Source organism: Zeus faber (assembly GCF_960531495.2).
Source record: "Zeus faber genome assembly, chromosome: 19".
Lineage (NCBI taxonomy): Eukaryota > Metazoa > Chordata > Actinopteri > Zeiformes > Zeidae > Zeus > Zeus faber.
In genome coordinates, this window is record NC_137206.1 from 26,225,863 (window position 1) to 26,240,018 (window position 14,156).

At 41.2% G+C, this 14,156-nt stretch overlaps 1 protein-coding gene across 1 annotated transcript in view; it reads left to right on the top strand.

Moving 5' to 3' along the window:
* lancl2 (LanC lantibiotic synthetase component C-like 2 (bacterial)) overlaps nucleotides 1–14,156 on the top strand; it is a gene marked incomplete at its 5' end in the record, with an annotated part of 82,068 nt that overhangs the window by 13,509 nt on the left and 54,403 nt on the right. Inside the window, 3 exons of the mRNA XM_080019986.1 lie at nucleotides 9,842–9,959; nucleotides 10,211–10,418; nucleotides 13,092–13,239. Of these exons, the coding sequence (XP_079876112.1) occupies nucleotides 9,842–9,959; nucleotides 10,211–10,418; nucleotides 13,092–13,239 (474 nt within the window). The remainder of the gene's footprint in view (nucleotides 1–9,841; nucleotides 9,960–10,210; nucleotides 10,419–13,091; nucleotides 13,240–14,156) is intronic.

Genomic DNA, 14,156 nt, shown 5'->3' on the forward strand with positions numbered 1-14,156 from the left:
GAATATTTTCCCAAGGTTGGTAGGTCTGGACTAGTATATGTTGGTTCTTGATGAAAAAGAGTTGATTTTTTTACTTTTCGTTTGTTTGATTCAGTTGGTATCATGCTTTTCTCCAAACTGGGATAATGCTCTTTTGAATCAGACTTTAATTTAGTCCTCAGTAATTTCACAGTTTGAGTTGAAGATTAACTTGCTTGCCCACTCTTTTGCCGGACTCCTCAATCATTGAAAGGATTTGTTTGGTGATTGTTGCATTTTGTTTGCATCGCTACACTAGACTATTTCAGCAAACTGGGGTAAAAAGTCTTGGTCTCAAACATTAATACCAATATAAGCTATTAGCTGAAAGCATAAAAGAAAGAAAAAGTGAATGTAGCAACTACTCACTCAAAAGTTTTGAGGTGGAGGATTTTTCTATATTGATGGCTGCCTCGCTCAAAAGTCAAAGACTAAATGCTTTGCTGCAAAGACGCAGAATGTGTGATGAAAAGGTGTTATTTCACAGTAAGTCGACATGCCAGCTTGGATAGTTGTAAATTGATTCTATTAGATGAACTACCATTTACCTTTATTCTTGTGGTTGGAGAGTAATGTTTGAATACATTAGGGCAGAACGATTTGGGAAGATAAGGGGAAGTTCCTTATCTTCTGTATTATTCACTAAATACAAGCAATAAATCATTCTATAGTATGACTGTTAAAGTTAAATTGTTATAAACTTTGTTCATGGACGGACTAATCAGAGGAACAGAGGAAATCTGAGACAAATACTTTTGGTTAATAAAGTGTTTATTCTTGTACGAGAGGAGCAGTTTCAGTGTAACAACACAACAGAGTGCCACAGAGGAAGTGCTCAGTTCTCACTGGAGAGCTAACTTTTTTATACAGTTTTCTTGGAGTGGCGGAGCTGACGAGTCATTGAGATGTCGGTCAGCAGATGTCACGACACCTGGGCATGGGTCCTGCTGATGAGACAGTTTCGCTGATGGGGCAGTTTCGTTGAGACAGATCATCTGTTGAAGTTCCCTTATCTGATGGTTGAGAGATGTTGCCTTCCTCCTCTTGACAATTAGGCACAGAAAGTGACTAGTTTGTGTCTTTTTTAAGACATGAACTCTAATTAGTACAGCAACATAGACATATAAAATTCTTATAACATTCCCCCCTCTTTATGCTTATTCCAAGCATAACATTTTATATTTTATATGGAGTGTGAGCGCAAAAACCCTGCCGGGCAGTACAATGGTACGATTTCCTAAACTCAATATCCATTCAGACAGGGAAACTCTCCCAGGGTCCCTCTGCCTAGACGACCACGGACCGGTACTCCATATCCTAATGGGGTATACAAAAAAGTAATCAGTGTAAAATTGAAACAACTCTTTTAGAACATTAATAATACAATTCTTAATCTCTATGTAATAAGAGGGAAGAAGGTACAAAATCAAAAGGTGTCCAACACAGACTGGTCATCCCATCGGATCCTACAGCTGGACCTTTCCCTGCCTAGGTAAGTTCCCTAGCGCGATAAACAAAATATAAAACATCAACTTTCTTTCTGGATAACATGTATGTTCATAGTTGAGATAAACAATCTTAATTGGCTGCATACATTATGCCATCAGAGACTTATAACTTCCTTTGGAGATTTTCTATAAACTCTTCATAATGCCTAAAACTTCTAATTCTAATTCAACTTTTGTGTCATTGTAAGAACTTCCGTTGGTTTGGTTTGTGTCAACTTTTCGTTCTTGGCCATCAGACTCTGGTGTTGTCATAGAGTCGAGTGATGTTAAGATCGACATTTGAACCTGCAATCTTGAGCATATCCTTAACAGGGGTTAGATGTTTATAATCCTCCTGATCGGGTTTGATCAGAAATTCATAATTTGCATTTGTACTGTCGTTGTTGTCATCATTAGGAACTCTTGTGTACAGCATAGTTTTAGTCATGGCGTTCTCTATGAGTCATTGAGACGACCCTCTAATGCATTGAATACAACAACAACTACACGTAGCTATAAGTGCACTCATTACTGCTAATGATATTAGGATTGATTGTAACATGCCACTCCATTTACCAAACATGTTCTCCAGCCATTTGGTGAATGGATTATCTATCCCTGCGTTTTCCGTCATCTTCTCGGACAATGCTGTGAGTCCAACCAATGCTATGGTCACGCTGCCGTCAGGAGCGGTGTTGTTTGGGATGAAAGTACAACATACGTCGGCAAACATCTTACAAACGCCACCTTCTTTAGCCTGCAACATATCCAATGCCATTCGATTTTGCCAGGTCATCAAACTAGTTTTATCCAATTGCTCTGCTAGGCCCTTTATCCCATCCCGAGTATAGTCAATGAATCTTTGTTGGTTGTAGTATATGTAATTTATCCAATTAACATTTTTATTAATTGTTGCCCACCAGAAAAGCACAGATTCCAGTTCGGCCGCTATCTGATCGCGAGCTTTGAACTCTGCGGGGACCCCTCGTGGTACTCCGATAACGTAAATATATACTCGATTATCAAACGTTCCTCCAGGGGAACTTCTCCTGTGTTGTTTAAGATCAGTTGTAGTTGGCAGGACATGGTTACTACTGCCACTTACTGGTAGGATATAAAAGGGCATTACCACCTGTACTGGAGCACAGGTCCCACGCCAACCTGTGGGTAGTAGCGGATGGAGGGTCTTCCCTCCGCAGAACCACCAGATGTCCGCTCTTGCTGTGGCCTGGTTTCCAACCCAAGTATCGATCACCCCTCATCACCCGCAGATACTTTCACGGTCGTGTTTCAAGACATCGGTGTTCCCACGTCCGGTCCTGATCCGCCTATATGCAGACAAGTAAAGTTACCATCATATGGTGTGAACCATGGGTATGTATCACAATTTTCAGGGGTGACAGTAGAGGCATATAATTGTAATATGCACTTAAAACCTTGGATCATTATAAGGATTTAAGGGAAATGGTAAGTTAGCTCTGGCTCTGGCACAGGCCACGCAGTCCGAATTAAGGTTCCGTTGAGGGGGTAGTGGACGTAGGTATACCTTGAAATTGTCGGGCATGGGGTACCTCGCAAACATACTTCGCGCTCCGCACATGTCCCGACTGTTGGTTCCCACAGTGAATTACCGAACATAGGTCAAATTGGACACTAACTGTATGTCCTTCCGTAAAGTCCAAAACAATCACAGGGTTTGAAATTCTTAGATACGGGCTTACAGTTCTTTTGGGTCGGTGTACGTTTTTATCAGATTGGGGGTGTGCAGTTTTCTTTACGCGATAGCGCTCTGTCCTATCGACAGACGCTTCTGGTGCTGCGGTGGTGCTGGCATCAGTGGGTTGTCCCCTAGACTCCTGTATCTCGTACCATAGTATGGGTACCACTATCAGTAGTGATATTGATGTCAATATACAGATGGTTCCCCTAAACCCACATCCCGTCCTTCTAAAGGGCTGCCACAACCTTTCAGCCATGGTGTCTACTTATCGGAATCCGTAGGCGTGATGCAGGTCTTTTTGCAGTGTGTTAGGTGGACACAGGTTTTTCTCTCAGCGATGCGGATTGCAGTGGGGGTGGACAGCAGGACGTGGAATGACCCTTCCCACCGGGATGTAGACCAACACTTCTTCTTCAGGACCTTGATGAACATCCAATCACATGGTTTCACCGGGGTCTCACCTTGATTCACTGGTTCTGTCGGGGAAGACACTGTAGCCGTAATATCTTTGTTTTTCAACATTTTACTCATATAATCAACAATTGTTTCTGTCAATTCTGTATCATCTCCTTTCATTTGTATGAGAGGTATTCTGTAGGGTCTTCCATATAACATTTCAAATGGTAATATGCCTAATGTACTTGGTAAAATGTGTAAGCTAAGTGCTACTGCTGGTAAACACACAATCCATGTTTTCCCTGTTTCATCCATAGCTTTTCTTAATTTAGCTTTGATTGTTCCATTAGTCCTTTCTACCAGACCTGCCGATTGTGGATGGTGGCTACAATGATATTTTAATTGTATGCCAAATATATCTGATAATTTTGATATGACTTGATTTCTAAAATGTGGACCGTTGTTGCAATAAATAGTTTCTGGAAACCCAAAACTTGGTGCAATTATGGTAGCCAGAGCCTTGGCCACCGTGATAGCATCATTAGTTACTGTTGGCATTATTTCTACCCATTTAGAAAACATGTCTATTATCACTAAACAGTACTTCCTACCTTCTTCTTTATTCAGTTCTATAAAACCCATGCATATTGTTTGAAACGGATAGGTAGCTGTTGGGAATGCACCTCTCTTTGGTCGCAATCTGCCCTGTGCGTTTTGTTTGGAGAAAATTAGACATGATGCACATATTTTTTTTAGAGTATTTATGAAATCTGTATTTTGTTAACTGATGTTCAACCATATTGACCATCCCTCCTGTTGAGATATGGGTATACCCATGGCTCAAAATAGCTGCAAATCTAAAAAGAGATTTAGGAAGGATAGGTTTACCATTTGGTCATTTCCAAATGCCATTATCTGTTTGTTTCACTCCCTTGTTTTTCCACTATGTCTGTGTTCGTGTGTGGTTGGGTGGCCGCGAGTTTTGCTTCCTTGACAGCGAAGCGATTGCCTTGTGAAATGGGATCTGTTCTGTTGGAGTGTGTGGCATATTTTCAGACTGCTACAGCTTTTGGTAGGAGAATCGCGTCTAGTAGTGCTAATATTAGTTCCTCATGTGTGTAATTGGTTTTCCCGTCGATGTGACCATACCTCTGTTCTTCCATTGTGCCGCGAGGACATGTAGGGTGGAGAAAGTGTACTGACTATCAGTAGATGCAGTCATGCGTCTCCTCGTCCGCTGCAGATGGTAAAAGGGTGGAAGCACTCAGAGTGGTACATTGTTCTATGGTAAGATGAGGTTGAGATAATAGAACTACCATACACCTGAGATGTCTGGCAGGGGACAGGAAAGCGATTTTATTCTGTAAGAGAAGTATTGAGACTTCATGTGGAAATTTTAACGTCAGGTAGTGAAACAACACTATTTGTGCTGATTGTTGCATCGCGAGGGCTGCTGCTTGCATAGCTTGTAGGCACGGTGGTAAGGCTCTCGCCATCGTATCGAATGTTGCCGAGTAGTAAGCGATTGGTCTTTCTTTATTTCCAAATTAATTCTCAGTTAGTGTATTTTGCAATTTATTCTAACTTCTTGATTATTTCTTGGTTTATTCAATAGTTAATTGTTAATTCTTTAGACTTACACTTATTGTCTAACAGTATGTTGTTGTAATACCCATTTTTATTGTTAATGTCATGTTTAAAGTTCGTTGTTTATTGTTATTCTACATTTTATCTGATATATTATATTCACTTGGAGGTCAGGTGATGAGTTTTTCATAATGTTTGCGTATAGACTGATAAATACTTGATAAATACTTGTTTTTAGCAGAATAATCCAAGCACTTAAAGTATATCATGATACATTTTCCAAATTTACAGAAGGTACAGTAGTCTACACAGAGAACAACATGTTAACTGTTAATTTAAATTCAGTGCAGTTCTTTGTTAGACTTAGGCACGTTACATTATTTTTCCTGGCCTACTGTAATCATAATTTGTACGGGGTAATAGATTTTCTTTTTGTCTCCAATTAATTAATTTCATGCGCTGATGCAGACTAATATCCTGATCCTGCAGCCAATAGATATGCACGGGGGTTCACACTTATATAAATATAAGTTCACAAATATATTTCCTAAATGATCCCTTTGATGTTATTATAATTATTTTAATTTAAGTATTTTATTTTTCTTCTAGATATTTTCAAACCGTCTGCATTTTCTTCCTGTATAATCAATTTGCATGCTCCTGAATCGCAGGGAAATGTGATCTCCATCTCCCACTATCAAAGACACAGGGTTTCTGCTCATACAGGTCTAATCATCATGTCTGCGTTTCCTAGGTTGAGAATTTCTTCTGAAGGGCCTTCATCCAAGTCTGTGTGTGTGTGTGTGTGTGTGCGTGTGAGGGGTGTGTGTGTGGGAGTGCAGGGCCTGTTTTTTCTTTCTGGCATTCATGCCAGATGCAAGTCATCGTTCGGTCTGGTTCCCCTTTCTCCTCCTCCTCCACCTCTTCCACCTCTGTGTTCCCTCCTCGATCGGCAATGTCTTGCCCAATGTCCAGGTCTGCCACAGTTGAAGCAGACATCGTCTCTCTCGTGTCCATTCCTCCTTCCCATTCCACCTTTTCCACCACTTCCACCATGTCCTTAGCAGCCACCTGGTCCCCGAGGTGCATTTCCTCAGAAATACACAGAAGCATAACCATCATTATTTTCATCCTCTCCTTCTTTTATTACAAAAGCGTCACTCACCTCCTTTTTCTTTTTTGTGCGTTGCACTCCTACGACATGCAGGGCGTGCTCCTTTATGACGCGCAGCCTGCTGTGACGTAATCGATTAGGTGTTGTTCTTTAACGAATGCAGATAAACTTGGGTGCATGTTGTTTGGATATTATGACCGGTTTGCCTTCTTTCTGGCGGCAATGGTTTATTTTTGATTGGTGAGGAAAAAGGATTGTTTGACTTACTGCTGCGAGTTATTCTTTTCGGGATCTTGTCAGATTGGTACTGCCCTGGAGGAGCTGTGGCCTGTGGGCTGAGACGTGGTGGTTCGGAGGAGGTTGGAGGAACTGAAGCGTAGAGTGTTGGATGAGGAGTGAAGACTGGAGATTCAGGATAGGGTGGAAGATGGGGTGGGTGACCCAGAGGAACGTACTCGTCACCATACTCTCTCCTTTGTTTGTCTCGGTGGGAACAAAGAACAGGGTACATGTCAGTCACCTTTGGTTTTTCCGATTTTTTTTATCTTTATCTTTTTATTCGGCTTCTTTTCTCTCTTTCTCTTCCGCTGCCTTTCTTTCCCTTTCTTTCTCCTTCTGTCTTTGCTGTCCCTTACGTCTTGCCTGTGCTTCGGCTAACCACGCTTTCAATTCCTCATACCCATTCTTTCGTCTCTGCTTTTCTCTCCCTTTTGATCTGTCGTCTATTGCTGACACTAACCTTTTACACTATTCTAGCTCTAAATTTCCCTTAAAATCGTAATTTTTTTTCCACTTTTTTAAGTATTTACATTATTTTGTCCTCTTGTCTGCATACATTTTGCATCTCCTTCGTATTTTACTTTCTTTTGTCCTTTTCAACAGCACAAACAGTTATTTCCTGTTTTTATCTATTTATTTATTTATTTATTTATTTTTTGTTTTGTTTTATCTTTTTACTTGTTTTTATTTTTGTTTTCGTTATTTTCAGCGCTTTCATACATCGATATTTTGTTAACTCAGGTCCTGGGGGATTAGTTTAAGTCTTACGTTCCAAACGACGTCTCTCTGAGTACTTGACTCTGGAGTTTACCCTTAAATGCTTGGTTCCCAGAACCGGGCCTTTCACCCTTAAATGCCTATAAGTAATAATTGTTTTACCTTTTGGTGTTTTCTACCCGTCTATTTTCCTCCGTAGTCCTGGCTCCGTCACCGCTCCACTCTCCAGCGGAGCCTGGCCTCTGTTGCTCGAAACGAACCTTTAGCAGGCCGCGCCTGAGGACTTTTTTTAGGAGTCCCAGACTCCCCCTTGCAAGGTTTCAGGTACTCTGGAGAGAAGAGGATGATATTGGAGCCCCACGTTGGGGGCCAATTAATGTTAAAGTTAAATTGTTATTAACTTTGTTTGTGGACGGACTCATCGTTACAGAGGAAATCGGAGACAAATACTTTAGGTTAATAAAGTATTTAATCTTGTACAAGAAGAGCAGTTTCAGTGTAACAACACCACAGAGTGCTTGGAGTGGCGGAGCTGACGAGTCGTTGAGATGTCAGTCAGCAGATGTCGCGACACCTCGGCATGGGTCCTGCTGATGAGACAGTTTCGCTGATGGGTCGAGACATGTTGCCTTTCGCCTCTTGACATTAAGGCACAGAAAGTGACTAGTTCATGTCTTTTTTAAGACATGAACTCTATTTAGCCTTTAGAAGAAAAGTAAAGTACACATACTTGTCATGTTAAAAGTACAGCAAAACATAGACATAAAATTCTTATAACAATGACCAACACAAAAATGGATACAATCAACATATAAGCTGCTCTTTCCTCTAGGCCAGGCCCACTTGTGGTGATGAAATTTGATGAATTTATATGAATAACATATCTTTATTTAACTATTGAATTATAAAAAGAAAAACCGTCAATGACAGGAGAATGTTATCTCATTGATTTAATTTCTAGTCTTGTAATTGTTAGAATCTGAAAATTAACATTCGAAAAATATGCAGTGTTTCAGCAGAAATGTATTATTATTTATAAAAATGTATGTCCACATACACAGAGCACTGCTTTGTGTGCTCAGGGACAGCCATCAATGGCCATTAAATAAAAAAACAAACAAACAGACGCATTCATTTGGAAGAGAGAGAGTCAGGACTGGTGTTCCGAGCTCTGCCAGCAGCACACGGTGAGCACAGTGCACTGTCCCTGGGCCGGAACACTGGGTCTCATTGGGTGGCAGCGAGGAGGATTAAAAATAATCGTTATAGACGAGGAGTGTGTGTGTGTGTGTAGGGGGGGGGGTGGGGGGGGTGATGAGGATTCGCAGAGAAAGTGTCCCCATTACACACAGTTTCATTCCATATGCACTTTTTTTGTTCCATTAGTAGACATACGATAAAAAGACACTGTTCTGACACACCGATCATGGGCACCCAATTGCTGGTGCGCGCTTTGTTGGTACCGTCCGAGAGGGAGACAGGTGCGCAAAATGTTCCCCAATCGCTCCCTCTCCGCACCGTGACATAAGCGGCACTAGGCAGCCACCTATCTCGCCAATGGGAAGAGCCGGCCCTGGACGGCCCCATTGGTTAGATTGTATAACATAAAAAAAACAAAACACTTCTTCGCAGGCTTTGCACTTTGAAAATTGCGTTCTGTTAAATGGCGATGTTGGTTTGAATTTGATTAATTGTTTAGCCCTAGAATACATTGTATGAAATCTTTGCTAAAGCCATATCTGTTCATAACCTGATAAAGGAATTCCCAAAGTGATCAAAACAGAACTGATCTTCTCCTCTTGTATATGTCCAATTACATAGTGTTCTCCTTATGTTATCTTTTCAGTTTCTTATGAAATGTATCTGGTCTTCATCAATCAGAAAATCAATCACAGCCTCTAACCTCTTGGTCAGTATGGATACATATGACTTGTAGCCTGTGTTCAAAACACTAATAAGTCTATAACTCCTACGTTCTGTTTTATCCTCAACTTGTATAGTTGTTTGTTGAGCTGTCCCAATTATTACTGTATATATTAATCGCCTGGTCGCAATTTTGAATTGTTGGATTCCAGGTCCATGTTTCCATCCTAATTTGAGCTGAATTTTACTCCAGTGTTAGAAATTGCAATAAATCAAGTGTGAATTAGGTGCTTTTCCATGAGTTTTTATGTTCCACCATAATAATAGCAATAAATGGCTCTTCATGGGATATTGCACTATTATAGACTTACTATGATAGTCACGTCAAGTACTATGAGATTAAAATGTTGTACCTTTGGTGCTAAAATCAATTATTTGTCAAAAATGTATCGCAATAACATTGAAATAAATGTATTGCAGCAGGGAATGCCATAGAACACCATCAAATAGCTTAAAAATGCAAAAAAAAAAATATGCCATGTGTACAGTATATAATGATTCATTGCTATGTATAACTTGTAGTCGATTACCCTCGTTTTTTCTTAATTGCTTGAGGATATTGATAGTTAAATGAAACCATTCACTGTCCCTTTCACTCAGGTGAGCGCAGCATTCCAAAACAAGGTCCAGAATAAGATCAAAGACCTCCTTCAGCAGATGGAGGAGGGTCTGAAAACTGCTGATCCCCATGACTTCTCCATATACACCGGCTGGACAGGTCTGGACCTTTTTTCAGAGCAAATATTTGAGAACTGACTGAAATGGATGTTATGTTTATATTATGCGACTGTACATACAATATTATCATTATCATCAAGACACCTCCCGCAGGTCACTTGTTCCTTTAGTAAAGCATAGCCAGCATGGAACTGCTGTGGAATAAACATCCCGTGGTTACGTGTACACCAAATTTCAACTTAACCCCTTGAGTATGTGAAATTCAAGTAAATTACAACATTTCCTCTATAGGCATCGCCCTGCTGTACCTGCAGCTGCATCGGGTGTCGGCCGAGGCCTCTCACATCCAGAGAGCCCTCGACTATGTGAAGAGGAGCCTCAGGAACCTCAATGGACGCAAGGTGACGTTCCTGTGTGGTGATGCTGGGCCGCTGGCGGTGGCTACTGTGGTCTACCACCGGCTGGGGAGCACTGACGACAGCAAGGAATGTATAACCAAGTAGGTGGATCGACTGATGAGGATGGGGGCAATTTAGGGATGCCACGGTGAGGAAAGCGGGGTGGGAGCTCAGGCGGTAGAGCTGGTGGTCTAGTGATCTAAAGGTTGCTGGTTCGATCCCAGGCTCCTCCTGCTAGCATGCTGTAGTGTCCTTGAGCAAGACACTTAACCCCTAATTGCTCCTGATGGCTGCGTCCGTCGGTGTTTGAACAATTGTAAGTCGCTTTGGATAAAAGCGTCTGCTAAATGTAATGTAATGTAAAAAAGGAATGTTTCCCAACGGTTAATAAGCTCATTACAACATCGGTGTCCACATTTTCACCACATTTTACGTGGGAGTGTCCTCGTTATGCATGGGCGCTGATTACACATGGAGATTACGCATGGAGGGTGACAGGTCCTGATCGAGACCTGATCTAAAGTCTTTTATAGCCTTCTCTTCCCTCCTCCTCTCCTCCAGTGATAAGTGAAATGTGACTGACTGTGCAACTCTTCTGTGCGCGCACAAAGTCACTTTCACTTTTGTAGCGTCCGATTGATAACACACTTAGTATTTACAAATTAAAGTTTTTTTATTTGATCAACATCGGCGTTGATACAAGAAAGTGAACTAAATGGATTTTACTTCTATAAAAAAAAAAGATGCAAATCGACGGTGGGGCCGATGGGCAACTAATGTAATCGGTGTGAGCCCGAACACCGTGTAACACTGATAACCGCGGTAAGCTCACTGAAATTGTCTGAAAAAGGCTGCAGTCGCTGAGTTGCAGAGGGATAAAACAAGTGTGAAGAAATGGTTTTATTTAACCGTGAGTGCACCTGGCAGCTAGGATATTCGCACATCTTTTTTTGCCAAGTATTTACCGATTTTAAGGAGCTTAATTTTTATTTTTATTTTTTACTTTTGGGTTAAAATCTGTTATTTACTCCAAAAAAATGTATTACAGCCTAGAAGCCATAGAAAATGCATATAAAACTGGTAACTCTAGATGGAAAGTAGTTTGAAGTAAACATTCCGGAGATGTTTTATATAATATATATAATATAGTAATATATACACTACTCACAAAAAGTTAGGGATATTTGGCTTTCGGGGGAAATTTCAGGATGAACCTAAAATGTACTATAACCTTTACAGGTGAACTTAATTTTACCTTCTTTAAACTTTTGAATGCACATGTCCAACTGTTCAATGTTTCAGTACTTTTTGCACAACTTGCTGTTCTCTAACAAGGAGCTGAACGGCAAAATTCACAACAGGTGTTTGATCCATGAATCGACTGATACATTTTCTGGTTCAATTAGAATTGGTATTTAAACAGTCCTCTTCATCATGCTGTTCACATATTGACATCATGAGACCAAGACGACACCTAACAATTGATCAACAGTACCTCGCCATTGCAGGGCTTCAAACAGGATGTTCTCAGAGCGAAGTGGCCACTGAGCTTAGAGTGTCACAGAGTGTCATCAGCAGGTTGCAACAGAGATACAGAGAGACTGGAAGAGTCACAGAAAGGCATAGAAGTGGACGTCCTTTTGCCACATTCCACACTGATGACCTCTTCATTGTGAACAGTGCCCTGCGGAACCGGATGATGAATGCCACTCAACTCCAGGCACATTTAAGGGAGGTGAGAGGCATCCAAGTGTCAAGTCAGACCATTCGAAACCGCTTACAACAGCGTGGTCTGTGTGCTAGACGACCTGCAAGGGTACCTGACCACACCACCAGGCACAGGCATCATCAACTTGCATGGGCCAGGGAGCATTTACACTGGACGAGGGACCAGTGGGCCTCAGTGCTGTTTTCTGATGAAAGTCGATTCACGTTGAGCAGATATGATGGCCGCCAAAGATGTTGGAGACGTCAAGGAGAGCGCTATGCATCAGCCACGATTGTCATCAGACGAGCCTTTGGTGGTGGTGGTACAGTGTGGGCAAGTGTGTCAAGTCAATACAGAACTGCCCTACACTTTGTGAATGGTACAGTGACAAGCCCATACTACCTGAATAACATCATTAATCCAGTCATTGTGCCCCAGCATGAACAACACAGGTCTAATTTCATCTTCATGGACGACAATGCTCCAGCTCTTCGAAGTCGCATCATTAGGGAACGGCTGCTGGAGACTGGGGTACCTCAAATGGTGTGGCCTGCACTTTCTCCAGACCAGAATCCCATAGAAAACCTATGGGATCAGCTGAGTTGCTGTGTAGAGGATCATAACTCCGTACCCCAGAACCTCAATGACCTGAGGGGCGCCCTTCAAGGAGAGTGGGGTGCCATGCCTCAGCAGACAATAAGTCGACTTGTGAACAGCATGAGACGTCGTTGTCAAGCTGTAATTGAAGCTCAAGGGCACGTGACAAGTTATTGAGACGTTGGCAATTTTGTTGTGGAATACCCACCGCTGTTGTTGGCTTTTGTTTCAGTAAATTGTTTGAGATGAGGAGTGTGTATAGTGATCAATGTAAAAACAGGATATTGTACTTCTATGTGTACAGTATTGGAGAGAAAAATGTGTCAAACTCCCAATTAATAAGCCGAGACGACCCTACTGCTATTCAGTAGATATGGTTTCAATTTACAAGGCAACTTTCTTTTCTAACTGTAAACTATGTATGTTAGACAGATTTTCAGTTTTGTAATCATGGTGTTTTTCCATCCAGGCTGCTCCAGCTCAAGCGGGCAGTGCTGAGCCCAGATTCTGAGATGCCAGATGAGGTGCTGTATGGCCGGGCGGGCTATCTCTTTGCCCTGCTCTATGTAAACAAGGAGATTGGGCCCGATACAATTGACGGGGGCACCGTCACGAAGGTGAGGCAATATAGTTTGCATGGTTTGCATACTACGACATTTCACTGGCTGTAGTATGTCATCCTGATACTTTTTGCTACTATTTAATGCATGCTATGGTTTCGGACATATGAAACGCGTTCAAGTTTCAAGAGGTTTATTTGTCACATACATATAGATACGTCATACATATATGCAGTGAAATGTCATTGCAACGCACAGATTATGCACAATAAGTTCTAAACTGAACACAGTAGCTAACCTAATTACTACCTAACTAACTAACTGATCTAACCAATTCCTAAAATGAAATCCAGTTAGTAAATAGAATAATATAAAATTAGGATGAAAAAGGTAATACTGAGTGGGTGTTGTTGGAGAAATTCTCCTGCGTGGTCGATGAGGTTAATCTCACGCTACAAGGTAACAATACTGAGAGTATTAAAGATTTTTATTCTGAAGAATAAAGAGAAAGATTCGGTGCTGCTCCAAAGCAGTGTTCTGATCAGTCTACTCCTTCTACTGACAAAGAGGGCTTTATACTGATGACAGGTTGTGTAACATTGATTAGATTGTCATTTACATGTTGATGCCAACTCATGTTGGCATCAATATGAGTTGGCATCAACATGTTCTTCAATATTACAACTGACATTGTAGAGAAAGAACAGTCTCTTTACATAAACTCTGGGGGGCTCCTTAAAAACCCAGAGGCAATGTTTTAAACCCACATAACACACAAAAGGCTTTTGTCCTCATTCAAATAGTTGATCATATGCATTTTTCTCTCACATTCTCTCATTTTGTTCCTACTGGAGCAACGCCTCAAGGAAAATGCAATAATGCTAAAACTGACATATAATTTAGGCAAAGGGATCAGAAAATGACATAAATTGAAAACACTACAATTATACTGCAGAGATATCCTTCAATTCCTG